Source organism: Ahaetulla prasina, chromosome 2, assembly GCF_028640845.1.
Source record: "Ahaetulla prasina isolate Xishuangbanna chromosome 2, ASM2864084v1, whole genome shotgun sequence".
Classification (NCBI taxonomy): domain Eukaryota; kingdom Metazoa; phylum Chordata; class Lepidosauria; order Squamata; family Colubridae; genus Ahaetulla; species Ahaetulla prasina.
This window is the reverse complement of record NC_080540.1, coordinates 190319931-190335949: the sequence shown is the minus strand read 5'-3', so window position 1 is coordinate 190335949 and position 16019 is coordinate 190319931. Positions and strand designations below refer to the sequence as shown.

General features: G+C 37.3%; 1 protein-coding gene across 1 annotated transcript in view; it reads left to right on the top strand.

The window, feature by feature from the left end:
- The window catches only part of SIDT1 (SID1 transmembrane family member 1), an 81628-nt gene that overhangs the window by 21522 nt on the left and 44087 nt on the right, over window positions 1–16019 (top strand). The window contains exons 4-9 of the mRNA XM_058166891.1: window positions 1354–1399; window positions 5198–5299; window positions 6024–6107; window positions 8971–9064; window positions 9788–9859; window positions 10697–10790. Of these exons, the coding sequence (XP_058022874.1) occupies window positions 1354–1399; window positions 5198–5299; window positions 6024–6107; window positions 8971–9064; window positions 9788–9859; window positions 10697–10790 (492 nt within the window). The remainder of the gene's footprint in view (window positions 1–1353; window positions 1400–5197; window positions 5300–6023; window positions 6108–8970; window positions 9065–9787; window positions 9860–10696; window positions 10791–16019) is intronic.

Sequence of the window (16019 nt, the reverse complement as noted above, 5' to 3'; positions counted from 1 at the left end):
TCTTTGCTTTTCAAGCATCAGGATCTTCTCTGATGACTCATACCCTTGCATCAAGGGTGAAATCCAGCAGGTTCTGACAGGTTCTGGGGAACTGGTAGCGGAAATTTTGAGTAGTTCGGAGAACAGACATATACCACCTCTGGCTGGCCCCAGAGTGGGGTGGGAATGGAGATTTTGCAATATCCTTCCCCCAAGAGTGGGGACAGAATGGGGATTTTGCAGAATCCTTCCCCCAAGAGTGGGGACAGAATGGGGATTTTGCAATATCCTTCCCCGCCCACCAAGCCACCCCCTCAGAACCAGTGGTAAAAAAAATTGGATTTCATCACTGCCTTGCATCATGTATCCAAAGTATTTTGGTTATAGTTTTAGCTTCATTGCTAGAGTTTGGGGAAAGCAATCCGGTTTCATCTGGTATTGAATAATTTGTTCTTTGCTATTCAAGGTACTCCCAACAATTTTCTCCAGTATAAATATTCAAAACATCAATTTTTCTTCGTTCATTTTTTCATGGTCCAGCTTTTACAGCCATGTGTTACACTTGGAAACCTATGGCTGTGACGGTATCTACCTTGATTGTCAGTGTGTGGTTTCTGTTGTTTAGTATTTTGTGTAGATGTGCCCAAGTAATATAAATCTGTTTCATGACTAAAGTAATCTTCCCTGTGAATTTTTGAGCCTAGGAAGATAAAGATGTTACTGCTTCAACTTTTCCTATTTGCATTGAATTAATTCTTTCTTCTATTATCTACTTCTATTACTATCAGAATAGCATATCTGCATATCAGATGTTGTTGAATTATGTCCCAGAGTTTTAATTCCTATTTCTTCTAGTCTAACATTTCTCATGATACGTTCTGCAAATAAGCTAATAAATAGACAATGTAACCTTAGACATGTTCCTTTTCCAATTTTGCCTGTTACTTGTTCTGTATTCCCTTCTAACTGTTGCTTCCTGATCATCGTACTTCAATAGGCATAGAAAGTAGCCCAGTTTGTAGTTGTTTTCAAATATTTGTTGTGGTCTACACAATCAAAAGCCTTAGTCTCATTGATAAGGCAGAAACAGATGTCCTTTTGGAACTTCACTGCATTTTCCTTATGAATACATACACAGAAGGGAACCAAATATTTGAACTCTATAATGTGTACAAGATATTCATCAGTAGAGTTTTTGTTTTTTTCATAATCATCTATATATTCATTAGTCACATGGGTGAAGCTAATTTGGAAAAATGAACCCAGCTGTGGGTTCTAATCTAATGAAGTTCTTACCACAGTTTCTAACTGCTATCTTATCTGTATGTTTCATATTTTATCTTAATGTCTGGACAAATTTCCTTTTTTCTGCAGCATGGACACTACTTTTAAATTCACTGCCAGCCCCTCTCAGCCACAGGTAAGTGATTATAATTATGTATTATAATAATAAATACATCTTTTCAAAGTTTAGTTAAAATCCAAGGTGTTAGAATATTATTTTTTGCTATTTATTGAAGTAGGATACATTTGCCCTATATTATAAATCTTAGGACAGGATGGAGCCAAACAGACAAATTAAACAACTATTAATAAAGAAAGCCTCAACATTATAAAATCAATGCTTATACATAGATTAAAGCCTCCAGTAAGACAAATGTTTGTATAAATAGCCAGATCTTTACTTCACACTGGAAGGAAGTCAATATTGCTGCCAGCTGTACAATTTTATTCATTGGCACTGAAATGAAACTGCATCGGGTACCAGCTGTACATTCCTATATACAATAATAGGCAGCTCTTAATGCCAGGATGAAGAGAAGAGTCCAAGAAGGTACAAAAGCAGCTCTTCTTCATATAAGTCAATATCTTAGACTGTGTAGGACTTTGGCATTATTAACTACCTCTATATAACAGGCAGAGAGGCAAATGTAAACTGATAAAATCTCTCTTCTGTCTTCTTGGATTCTTGAGTCCAGTTTGGTATTAACTTAGATAAATCTCGTCTGGAGGACATGGAATGCCTATATGTAATGGCAACTCTAATACTCCAATCTAGATGAATGCTATACTAGTACCTGGATATCCAATGCTGGATGACATCTAACTTAACAAGTTCCTCTGCAGTACTCAGGTGTGGAAATTTATGCCAGGGAAGAACAAAGTCATTGGTATGATCTTGTAGTAGTATTAGAAGCTGCACGAACCTGATAATGAAATGGAATAAAAATTTGAAATCTCTTTAAGATCCAGATTGTATTGCCAATCAATCTCCAGCTGGGGCCGATAGCTACATCAGTTGATGATAAAAGAGATGCCAGGGGTGATTTCCTCAGGGATGAAGAAACCAACCTGGCATATATTATCCACATCTAATTTATTCTATTATCCTTGTTTGTAGAACAACAAAAATATTAAAACAAAAAAATTTTTAATTTCAAAATAGCACTTTTAATAAAGTGAGTCAGAAATATAAGACATAATGGAAATGGATTCATAATGGAAAGAAGTGGATTCTACATGATAGTACAACCAATTACTCAGACATAGAAGGACTTCCTTTTGAGTGGTTCAGCAGAAGTAAAACTTGGATAGACATCTGTCCATATTTTAATTTTAATTTCTGCTCTGAGCATGGAGTTAAGCTTCGACTAAGTAATAAAATCATAGAATTGGAAGCGACCTTAGAAGTCAGCTGGTGCAATCCTCTGCATTTTTGACAAATAACTACAGTATTTCACCTCTGAAGATCTCCAGCAGAAAAGAACTCTCCCCTGTATGTGGCTTCCTCTTCCATTAGCTGACAGCTGCTCTGATCAGGAAATTCTTCCTCTGTCTGACCTATACTAACTTCCTTGTAATATTACTCTATTGATTCTGGTCCTGCCCTTGAGGCAGGAGAGATAGCAATATTTGCTTGCAATAGCAATAGGCAGCAATATTTGACAGGGGTGATACCCTTCAAATATTTGCAAAATGATGTCATTTCTCCTTCAGTTATTTCTTTTGAAGGTTAACTATAAGTAGATTTTTTAACCATTCTTCAGAGGCAATTGTTTCCAAACCCTCAGTATATTGATTGATCGTTATCAAATCAGAAAGTTTCTAGAGGCAATGCTTAATGTGGATTTCCTTGACAATAAAAAGCAGAGGAGCAGTGTTTGGCCTGGAAGGAGTTACCTGTGGGCTTCTTTGTCTTCACACACACCCCATCTTAGTCTTGTGCTTATCCTGTGCTCATCCAGTTTCCAGCAATATCCGGCCTCGCTTCCCTGTTAAAAGGTTGCCGCATTGCCATCCCTTCCAGAAAAAGGGGAAACTGAATATTTATTTTTTTCCCTTTGGTAAAATGAACTGATTTTTTCCAGAACCTCCTCATTACAGATAGTCCTCAACATATGACCACAACTGGGACCAGAATTTCCATCGCTAAGCAAGGTGGTTGTTAAGTGAGTCATGCCCAGTTCTATGACCTTTTTTGCCACAGTTGTTAAGCAAATCAGTGCAGTTAATCACATGGTCATTAAGTGAATCCGGCCTCCTCCGTTGACTTTGCTTGTGGGAAGCCAGATGGGAAGGCTGCAAATAGTGACCATTAAATATTTGTATGAATGGCTTGATGGGAATAGTAGGCTTTTAATTGTTAGCTATTTCCCCAATTAATATTTTAAAAATATTAGAATAGTAAAATCCAGTATGAAAATAAAAGTGAATAAAATGAAAGTGGATTCTTTTGGATCCTTAGAATGCCTTACAAGGCTGATTTGGTCCGTGGTTTTGTACCCCCAAAGATATATTTTAATTGTACAGCAATTAAAGTGAGGTGGGGAAGGTTTGATAACTGTGTCAGGACAGCACTGAGCATTATAAAGGTATGGTAGAAAATGGGAAAATATTTCCTTAATTATCCTAAATATGCTTTTTCAAAGGGCAACTGACTTTGTTTTTCCTTGAAGAGGTTTCGCTTCTTCAATTCTGAAGTTTTTTAAATCTTTAAATATGGGGGGAGCCCCATTTAATCAAGATAGTCATGTTGATGGCACCATGCCTCTGAGTCTGTGCCTGACTTGCCCTGTTGTCAACCATGACCTGGATAACCTCAGAATCTCCATAGACATTTCCTTCATTAAGTAAAAGTATTGTCATGCTCCCAGTTCGGACCGGATCACGTGATCCGGTAGCGATGGGGGCGGGTAATTCGGAGAATTGGTAGCAAAAATCCCTGCCCCACCCCCCACGCCTTGCTGTTCCTCTTCTCTGTCCCTGAAGCTCTCGGTGGTGATATAGTTGCAAACGGCCTTAAATGACTGCCATGGTGCTTCAAAGGGCTGATCAGCGCTGTAGGCGGCTAGTAGACCGGTGCCTCTATTTTTAAAGAAGGTAGACCAGTGCCTCCCAAAAAAAGGCACTTGGTAGACCAGTGCTTCTATTTTTAAAGAAGGTAAACTGGTGCCTCCCAGAAAAGGGCACTCGGTAGACCGGTGCCTCTATTTTTAAAGAATTGAGACTGGTGCACTCCCAAGTTTTGTATACTTTTATTATTTTTATTATTTATTGTTATTGGCGATGCCCACCGAGTCGCCTGACCACCAAGCCACACCTACCAATTAAGCCATGCCCACAGAACCGGTAGGGAAAATTTTTAGATTTCACCCCTGCATTAGAGATATAATATTTTTTATTTTATTTTTAACTTCCCTCTAGATTAAAATTAAGCATATATATTCACAAATGGGAACTCTTCATACCAGGCACTAACCAACCCAAACCTTGCTTTATTGTGGTGAAATTGTTGTATTGTGTGGATATGAGAGCAGTTCCCTGAGTGGCTAGTAGCTGAAAAACTTGCTTCATTTAGCATCCTTCTTACACATAATACACACTTTCATAGGGCTTCTGGTGGCTGAGAGTCACTCTGAAATTTGGGCTGCTATTGGTTGAGGGATTATTTATTGATTTATTGAAATTAATTTATGGGATTAATTTTTGGTTTGGATTTCGGTTTTATGCTGATTAACTATGTGGAGATCTCTACTCACATTTAAATAAGCCCAGGTAGAGCTCTACTTTAAATATTACCACTCAACATGGCAAGTCAGGTACAGACTCAGAGGCATGGTGCATCAGCATGACTATCTTGGCTAAATGGGGCTCATCCATATTTAAAGATTATCCTTATAAGCAGAAAGGATGGTAAATGTATTTTCTCCCTTCATAGTACTTTTTGTACCAGTTCCCTCCTGATGTGGATTCTGTCATTGTCAGAGTGCTTTCTAAGACAATCTATCCCTGCTCTGTGGTCTCCATCCAAGATATTCTGGTAAGTCCTGCTAGTTTATGATAGGCTACTTGAATATTGGAAGTCTTTTTCTTTGCTTATGGTACTATTGCTGCTCAATTTAATATGAAGTGTGAATCAGATTTGGACCATTCCTGCATTGTGAGGCAAATTGGGCTAATTCAGACAGATCTGATCTGTCTTCAAAGCAGGTAGATTACAAGTCTACATCCTAAAGTTGTTTGTGTTCACTTAGAACACAGAGAGAAAACAGTATGCCTGAAAACAAATATGACAAATATGCAGTTCAGAGAGGACACATGCCAAGATAACCCTGAAAAAGGAATTCAAGGAAGGGGGACTTTAACATCTGCTTAGCCATGAAAGAAAAGAGCCGGTGAGAAAGAAGCTCAAGATTGTCCCACCTTGATTTTCTTGGGTATAAGGACAGAGAGAAACTCTAATCAGGCTTTCAAGATTCTGTTATCATACTTTGCAACCGAGTTCCAGTAGCCTTTGTAGAGGCTGCTGTTTCCTGACTCGATCTTTCTCAGCTCAAAGTGGCTCATACTGGGAGCAAATGAATTGCTCTGTGATATAATGAAATTTGGGAATAAAGGTGAAGGTCCATAACAGTTTGAATGGCCCTGCTCTGAACCGTGATCAAGAGAAGGAGAGAATTGGGAAGGCCTGCTAAGAATCTATTCAATAATCAAATATACACAAGCAGAGGTAGCTCTCTAATCAGCTTCTTCATCTGTTTCAGTGTCCAGTTTATGATTTGGATTATAATGTGGAATTTAATGGAGTTTACCAATCCATGACAAAGCAGGCAGCCCTCACTGTGCAGGTGAGTGGAGGGTGCTGTCTACAGTAGTCAGTCTGCTTTTGTTGGAGGGGGCAACTAGGATTGTCTGCAGTCAATCATGTGGATGGATAGAGACATTTTGGAAGGTAGAAACTTGGCTGGGAAAATCTGTCCATATTCAGGGAGAAGAGGAAGCTGGCAAGCATAGGAGAGGGCAGGCAATACTGAGCCAGGAGAAATTAAATTTATTTGTTTGTTTGTTTGTTTGTTTGTTTGTGTGTGTGTGTGTTGAGTACTTATTAGATAATATATATAAGTATGAATTGAATACATAAAATGTCAATTAAAGGGAACATTAAGACAGGGACGGTAGGCACACTGGTGCTCTTATGATTGTAGGTAGATGAGGAATGATTGAGAAATGAGGGACAAGTCCAACAAAGGGAGGGAGAAGGAATCAATTGTAAGGAAAAACATATAAGAATATTATACGTTTCCTTGAGTTCAAATACTGAGAAGTCTCAAGCAGTTAATTTTCATTAGGAATACTAGTAAGAGCATAGTCACTAAACCAGAAAAAGCCAATGATCTTGGGTCAAGAGGCATATTTGGAGTGTTGAGAAAATGTTGAGGAAAGCATCAACACAGAATCATGGCCCTCTGGACCACTTTGGCATCTGGACCTTTTCAGGGTCATGATTTCCTTCCTTAGAAAAGAATTGGAAGGGTTGAAATAGGTAACTTAAACCTCTTGGAAGCTCAAGACTCTCTTTTCTATAATAAGACCTTAACTCCAATTTTATTTTAAATGTTTAGTTATACAATAGTTTATTGTGGTCTTCAACTAGCATAAAGTAAAAATGTAGAGATTATGAAATTAATACCTATGTCCTGAAAACAGTCTGTGGAGTTAGTGAATTAAAAGATAGCAATTAGTATTAAAAGTTAAAGATGGCAAAATAAAAGCTGCAAATGTTTATAAAATTAAGAACTACAAAAACCCTCTATGTGTGGTTAACTAAAATGAAAGTTTAATTAAAATTAAGTATTGAATAAAATAAAAGATAGTATAACTGAAAAACATGTAAAGGAAAAAAACTCATTCAAATTCAGTTGTGGTGAGAAGCTATAGAACTGAATAGCTATGAAATAGCAGAATAATAATTATGACTTATTAGCTTAGCTGGTGCTCACTACCTGGCAAATTTTACACACTATGCAATGCAAAACTTGGCAACATTATGTTAAGAGAGAATTGCGCTCAGAGAGCATATACAATAAGTCAGTATGGTCTGGGAAAATACAGGTGGTTGTGTAAAATGGGCAGAAAAGGAGGATAGAATCATAGGGCTGGAAGGAACCTTGGAGCTCTTCTAGCCCAATGTAGCCCAAGGCAGAAGACTTTATTCCATTATATGTGGGTGACATCTTGAAAGCACAGATGTTCTCAGAAGAGGATCTTTCTTTTATCTTTCATATAGCACAGCAAAAGAAAGGGCATTGTAGAAAGCCAGACCTTTCTATGGTTAGGAGCTGTGTAAGATATGCAGCTGCTATTACTATATAGGTAGGAATCCTAACTGAAATAATGTTATTGATTTGCTTACGTTCAGTTATCAACAATCATAAATGCAAAATACAACAAATATTGTATTTTTTTTAAAAAATGCATTAAATTACACTAAAAACCTAAAATAATCATGTGAAAGTGCACCAGCAATGACCATTGATAAGAATTTTGCAATCTTCTTAGGCTTCTTTCCATTTTGCATACATTATAGGCAATTTAAAGAATGTACTGGCTTACAGTATTGCTTATACAGGAAAGATAAATTTGTTAGGGTTGAAGTAACTTGATTTCATATGGATCTAGTCAACTCTGCAAAGAATATTTGTGACACATGATTCTTGTGCCATAATACATGGACATAATAAATAATGGGCACAGGATGATCCTGCATATTTGTATGGGTCACAGTATCACATCTGTAGACCTGCTTTTGCAATGTGCATAATTTTTTTTTATTTGCATTTATATCCCGCCCTTCTCCGAAGACTCAGGGCGGCTTACACTATGTTAGCAATAGTCTTCATCCTATTTGTATATTTATATACAAAGTCAACTTATTGCCCCCAACAATCTGGGTCCTCATTTTACCTACCTTATAAAGGATGGAAGGCTGAGTCAACCTTGGGCCTGGTGGGACTAGAACCTGCAGTAATTGCAGGCAGCTGTGTTAATAACAGACTGTCTTACCAGTCTGAGCCACAGAGATAATAATAATAATAATAATAATAATAATAATAATAATAATAATAATAATAATAATAATAATAATAATAATAATAATAATAATAATAATAATAATATATCTTGATGTTGGATTATCTGTACATATTGGCAGGATTTAATTTTTCTTTAAAAAATATAGGAAGTCTTTCATTTTGTATTATAAGAACTAGCTTAGAAGGAGACACCTTTTTTTAACTACTTCTGTTGTTTTAGACTCACTACTGGCCAATCATAGCTACTGTATGCTAAACCTTTGGAATTCTGAATAATTTCTATCTAATCATTTCCTCTTTCGCCAGAAAAGACTTTACAAAAAAATAAAAGGATTTTCTTTCTTTGGGCATTGTATATGTCAATCATTGCTATGATTCCATTTATTGCCTAGATCTCTAAAAAAACCTGACTTCACAACAATGAAAGAGCAGAATAATTGCTTTTATTTCAATGGCTTCTAGAAGGATTAAAATTTGCTCTTTTTTAAGAAGACAAGCGGGGATACACAATATGGGGATCAACAGCCTCCTGTTTCTCCCGTCCCTTACTGCCCAGTTATCTTTCCTAACTATAGTTGTCTAACAGCATTAAAAATTATTGTGTTTTTATATTGCACAGAAAAAGGACTTCCCAAGCAAACAGTTTTTTGTTGTATTTGTCATAAAGCCAGAGGACTATACCTGTGGTGGTTCAAGGCCACCCTCCATTCAAGGTAGGCGAGTTATGATCAAGAAGGCCAGGAAGAATACTATCTCTCAGTGTTTCTGTTTTGGACATTGTAGTTATCCTGCCTAGATTGTCATGGCAACCACAGTGAGACATGTAATTGTTACATAAAATTTAATTTCCTTGAAAGAAGTCAAACTAGGCCTGGGAAATGGAAGCAAGCATTTCCAGATGGGCACATTTCTATGAAGACACTCTGAAGACACACTGACTGAAGTATGAAATAGTGAGGCCACTCAAAATGTCACTTTAAGTCTTCTGCTCTGACTACCTTTCATGCTGATCTGGACCTGTAAGACGGTGTGAGTCAAGATGCTTTCACAATATAAGGAGTGATGGCTCGATTTTTTATTTTTCTAATTCAGAAACAGAGTGTGACCTACACAGATCACTATGGCAATAATGGGGAACCTTTGGGCCTATTTCCTCTTATTTAGGATAAAGGAAAGGCCGTTCAGTTGAGAACGCTACCTTGAGATACTTAGGCCTCAATTAGCAGCAAGGCTTTCCTTCCAGAATAGGAAGCTCAATGCCACAAGCAAATGTATGTTCTCCCTCCCTCTCCCCTCTCCCCTCTCGCCATTCAAGAATTCTCAACTATTTTGATTTCTTTCTTTCTGGAAGCCATGGTCTAGTACAGTTCTCATGACTTGCATGATCAAATCATATGTATGTACATGCATGTGTGTGTTATGTTACTCTTTTTCAGGAAAGACTAACTACACATGGAACCTTCAACGAATGAAGCATCTTGAAGTGACAGTGTTACCTTCAGTTAAAGGTCTTGAAACATAATTCTGTATTTTCTTAAAGTTAACAAAAACCAATGAAGCACTGCTATCACTACAAATGTGGTTTTATTAAAATAATACAAAATAATACAACATACTCAGGTGATATTATGAGTTTGCACACTTGCAAGTGCTAACTAATCATTTGATTCTCTCATCCTTCAATTTGCTGTAATCCTATTTGGCACTGATTTTCACTCCAGTACAAATACTGGATTTTGAAGAAGTTTTCCTTAGAACCACGAAATAGAACAGATGTCAAAGTCTTGATTGCAAATTACCGTATATACTCGAGTATAAGCCGAGTTTTTCAGCACGTTTTTTGTGCTGAAAAACGTCCCCTCGGCTTATACTCGAGTATATACGGCTTATACTCGAGTTTTTTTTTTTTCTTCTTTTTTTCACATTATACCGGATGGCGCAAACTTGGCGGGCTTTTGCATTAGCGCGGGGAAGCCCTGCCGGTGCAGTGAGAGGCGGGCGGGAGCCGCCAGCCTTCTCGGCTGAGGGAGGGAGGGTTTCCCCGACCGGTAGCTGCCTCATTTCCAACCCTCGGCTTATACTCGAGTCCCCAGTTTACCCCAGTTTTTTGGGGTAAAATTGGGGACCTCGGCTTATACTCGGATCGGCTTATATTCGAGTATATACGGTACCTTACAAATCTATCTTCCAAGTGGAGAATAATATTGAGGATTGCACATAGTAAGAGGAAGAAGTGACCATTTACCATTAATATGTGAAATTGGAGGAGCAAACAACATGGTAGCAGAGGAGTGGGCTATAATTTCTTCACTTACTAATGGTATATTCTTGTGTCTTTTTCCTAGGTACTGTTTATATATATGCCATCCTTTTCAGTTTTCTGGTTTTCTTCTCCTTCTATCTGGGTGCACTAGTGGTTGGATTTGTGCAGTACATCAGGTACATAGAACATTTAGCACAGTTTAATAAAGCATGTCTCCATTTACTAAAGTGTTTAGGCCTGTATGGTGGTGTAACATAAGATTACAAAGCACAACACTTGCTTTGGTCTATGAAAAATTGCAATAGGCTAATTAAGAAACTCTTGTACTGTATGTAGATGAAAGGTTGTGATGACAGTAGCACAATTACAATACCATGAATGTGACTGCTTTTATAATACAGTATAGAGACAAAATGGGTTTTCTGATGGTCCTTCTTCCATATCTACAAGCATTCAAATTGCTTAATGTCTGTCACAGAAATAATAAACAAACTGTTCGTCTGGATTCTGGACCATATTAATCTCTAGCCAAAAAGGAACTACCATTAGATATAAAAGAACGTCCAGTAATGTCCCTTCATATTTATTGCATCTCCAGCATAGAAAAAAATGACAGCCAACAAGAAGAGTTCAATACGTCCCAAAGATTCGATTTGATTGAGTTTTTAAATAATAAAATATTTGATTTTGCATTTCTTAAAGCTTTCATTTTCTTATATACATATACCAATTCTGTACTCTATACTACTTATTGAAATTTATTTTGAATACTATGTTTAATTTCCCTGTAATACTGAATTGTTGGTTTAATCTAGATAAACACTTTGTTGGTCAAAACTTTGTCTAGTACAGATAAAAATTCCACATCAGTGCCAAATAAGGAACATAACAAATGACTCAATTGAAGATATTGTTATTTGGCAGTTTATTTTGGGGTACTTTTTTAAATGTTTGAAAATATCCTTACATTAATTAATTAAAAAGACTTTAATTAGTTTTAAAAACATTTTTCAAAAAATAAAAAAATCCAAAGTCTTTCCCTGCATTTCTAAAATGTTATTCCAATGAGTCTAGTTTTTAGGATAATTAAAATCAGATTTTAATTTCTTACCTAGAAAGGCCCACATATGTCAAATTATATTAAATACTGGAAACTTCATAAAATTTCTTAAAGGTATTTAATAACATCTTAACATGAGACCACAATGGAACATATTTAAGATATATCCAATAATTTCATTCTGATGCAGTCTTGGTATGTCTTAAAATCAGGTCAAGTAAAATCACAATTTTCATGTGAAGGATGTAGTTTTGAAAGCATCTTGAATATTTATTCTTTCTTTAAGGTTTAGTTAAGTTTTAAAAACTATTTGAATGGAACCAATGTAGACATAACTCTCAAATGTGAATCTAGAAGCTGTATTTATTTTCACACATTTATTCATTTCCCCAAACTCAGGGTTAATTTCATCCATCTCACCTTTCACCAGGGTGAAACAATTTGAAACATTCATGTCAATTAAAAATATTTTCTTGGGAATAAATTATTCCTAGCTATTTAGAGTCAGCACTGAATTTAAAAAAATCAAATTTTTGTCATTTTGTCATTATTATTTGTTATTTACTCTGAATATTTATCATTATGTGTTGAAAAAAATCTACAAAAATGATACAAAATTTGACAATCATTTAAAAGGCTCAGAATATTATCTGCATATATTACGTTCATAAAGTATCATATATTGTTCCATGAGAATGTCATCACATTGTTTGTTGAATATATCAGCAGTTCCAAAGCCAAACTAATTATAGGTGAACGTAAATGGTATCTTTGACATTTATAACAAGAAATAATCCTATTCATAATCACCCAAACAAAGATAATTAAAATTAATGTGTAACAAAAAATCATGTAACCAAAAAAATCAGTTTATGTGTTAGCAAAGGCTTTTTGCAATTACCTTTTTGTAAAGATAATAAATCCAACAATCAAAAGATATCAGATGTTTTAAATCCTTTTATAAATCCAAATTGTGCAGGATATATTCTTGAGTTATATATTCATAATAAATATATCATGAATTTTATATATATATATATATATATGTTTTCTGAGGTTTTCACAGGTGTTTGTATGTAGGTCTTTGGTTGTTCGGGTTTTCTCCCGTGTAAAATTGGAAGTGTCTTGGCGACGTTTCGACGAAGTCTCATTCGTCAACTTCAGGCTTCAGCTTGGCTTCTTGGCTCCCAGAAGCACCTAAGCTGAAGCCTGAAGATGACGAATGAGACTTCGTCAAACGTCGCCAAGACACTTCCAATTTTACATGGGAGAAAACCCAACAACCAAAGACACACACACACACACATATATATATATATATATATATATATATATATATATATATATATATATATATATATATAATGAATTATATATATTGACTTATATATGCATAATAAAGTTAGGTAAAGGTTCCCCTCGCGCATACGTGCTAGTCATTCCCGACTCTAGGGGGTGGTGCTCATCTCCGTTTCAAAGCCAAAGAGCCAGCGCTGTCAGAAGACGTCTCTGTGGTCATCTGGCCGGCATAACTCAACGCCAAAGATACACGGAACGCTGTTACCTTCCCACCAAAAGTGGTCCCTATTTTTCTACTTGCATTTTTTACATGCTTTCGAACTGCTAGGTTGGCAGAAGCTGGGACAAGTAACGGGAGTTCACCCATTATGCAGCACTAGGGATTTGAAGTGCTGAACTGCCGACCTTTTGATCGACAGGCTCAGCGTCTTACCTACTAAGCCACCCTTATAATAAAGTTATATGTACATAATAAATATATTGTGAATGTATTTATATCATATTTATATTCATAAAGTTGGCTTGAAACTCAACATTAAGAAAACTAAGATGATGGCTCCCAGCCCCCTCAATTCCTGGCAAATAGATGGGGAAGAAATGGAGGTAGTGACAGTTTTTATTTTCCTGGGCTCCAAGATCACCGCAGATAGGGACTACAGCCAAGAAATTAAAAGATCCTTGTTCCTGGAGAGCAAAGCTATGGCAAAGTTAGACAGCATACTAAAAAGCAGAGACATCACCATGCCAACAAAAGTGCGTATAGTCAAGGCTATGGTTTTCCCAGTTGAAATGGATGGTGGTAAAAGTTGGAATGGTCAAACAATTGGCAACTCCAAATCTCAACCAACAAATGCTCTGTCTTACACATTGGCAAAAAGAACCAGAACACAAAATAGATGCTGAGTGGACATGACCTTGTAGATGACCCTCACTCTGTGAAGGACCTTGGAGTATTCATATCTAATGATCTAAGTGCCAAAACCCACTATAACAACATTGCCAAAAAGGCATTAAGAATTATGAAACTAATCTTGCATAGTGTTCTGTTTCCCCCTCACACCACTCCCAACAAAAAGTCAGTCAAAGGCCTTCTTCAAATTTATTTACACTTGGCTGGATTCCTTCTGGCACAGAGATGTTCTGGCCACGTCTCCCCACGCGCCTGCCAAAATCCCTGGAGATAACCAGAAAATTATAGATAAAGCACGAGTCACTCACGAACAGATTCTTCCATCCATGAAACAGTTTGCCCGCGCAAATTCACTGCTTTGTCTAACACAAAAAGCCAGGAAGCTCCGCCTCCTGCTTTATATCCCCTGTGGGTGTCGCTCCATGACTCATCATTCCCTGACCCTGTCCCAAAGCCTCCTCTGCTGCGCGCGCCGCTCACGTCTGCGCAGTCTCGCATCGAGCCAAGATTGTTCTTGGGGCATTGCCAAATCAGAAGAAGGCCCGGGGGAATCAGGCCTTGCCAGCCCCTCCTCCTCCTCCTGGGTCGGTGCCAGGGAGGGAGAGGGCCCAGGGGAAGCAGGCCTTGCCAGCTCTTCCTCCTCACTCTCTGAGTCATCCTCCTCCAGGAGTCCGAGTCCAGGAACCTGGGTCACAACACATAGCTTCTTCTCCAGTAATATCACACTACTAACATACAAAACATTTGCTAGACCAATTCTCGAATACAGCTCATCTGTCTGCAACTCGCACTGCATATCGGACATTAATATAATTGTACGTGTCCAGAAATATTTCACAAGAAGAGTCCTCCACTCCTCTGCTCGTAACAAAATACCTTATGCCACCAAACTTGAAATTCTGGGCTTAGAAAACTTAGAACTACGCCGCCTTCGGTATGACCTACAATGTCCTACCTGTCAATGACTACTTTGGCTTCAATCACAACAATACACGAGCACACAATAGATACAAACTTAAGGTAAACTAAACCAAACTCGACTGCAGAAAATATGACTTTAGCAACAGAGTGGTCAATGCCTGGAATGCACTACCTGACTCTGTGGTTTCATATCAAAACCCCCAAAATTTTAACCTAAGACTGTCTACTGTTGACCTCACCCCATTTCTAAGAGGTCTGTAAGGGGCATGCATAAGAACACCAGCGTGCCTACCATCCCTGTCCTAATGTTTCTTCTATTTGTATCTATTTTATGTGTCCAATCCATGCTTATACTTATTACCAAATATGTTCTTGACAAATAAATAAATAAATAAATAAATAAGGATAAGAATAAGAATAAGGAAGGAAGGAAGGCTGAGCATCAAAGAATTGAGGCCTTTGAACTATGGTGCTGGAGAAGACTTCTGTGAGTCCCTTGGACTGCGAGGTGATAAAACCAGTCAGTCCTAGAGGAGATCAACCCTGACTGCTCTTCAGAAGGCCAGATCCTGAAGATGAAGATGAAATATTTTGGCCACTTAATGAGAAGAAAGGACTCACTGGAGAAGAGCCTAATTACAGACCAATTTCCTTATGCTGTGTCACCTGCAAAGTAATGGAATCAATCATCAACCAATCCATCACCCTCCACCTAGAAACAAACAACCTACTCTCTAATAAACAATTTGGTTTCAGAAATTTTTTTTCCTGTAATTTACAACTTCTTCACTGCAAAAACATGTGGACTACAAATCTTGATCAGGGCAAAGCAATAGATGCAATTTACATAGACTTCTGTAAAGTTTTGACTCAGTGGTACATGACAAACTTCTTCTAAAACTAAAATCCTACAGCATCTCCCGACCCCTCCATAATTGGATAACAGCATTCCTGTCAAACAGACAACAAGTGGTCAAAATAGGCAGTGTCCTATCAAATCCTGCTCCTGTCAATAGCGGTGTCCCCCAAGGCAGTGTTCTAGGACCAAAACTCTTCATATTATACATTAACGACCTCTGTGACCATATTATAAGTAATTATGTTCTCTTCGCCGATGATGTTAAACTATTTAACACTACCAACAATGCGGCTACCCTTCAAAAAGACCTTGACTTTGTGTCGGAATGGTCAAAAATTTGGCAAATCCAAATCTCA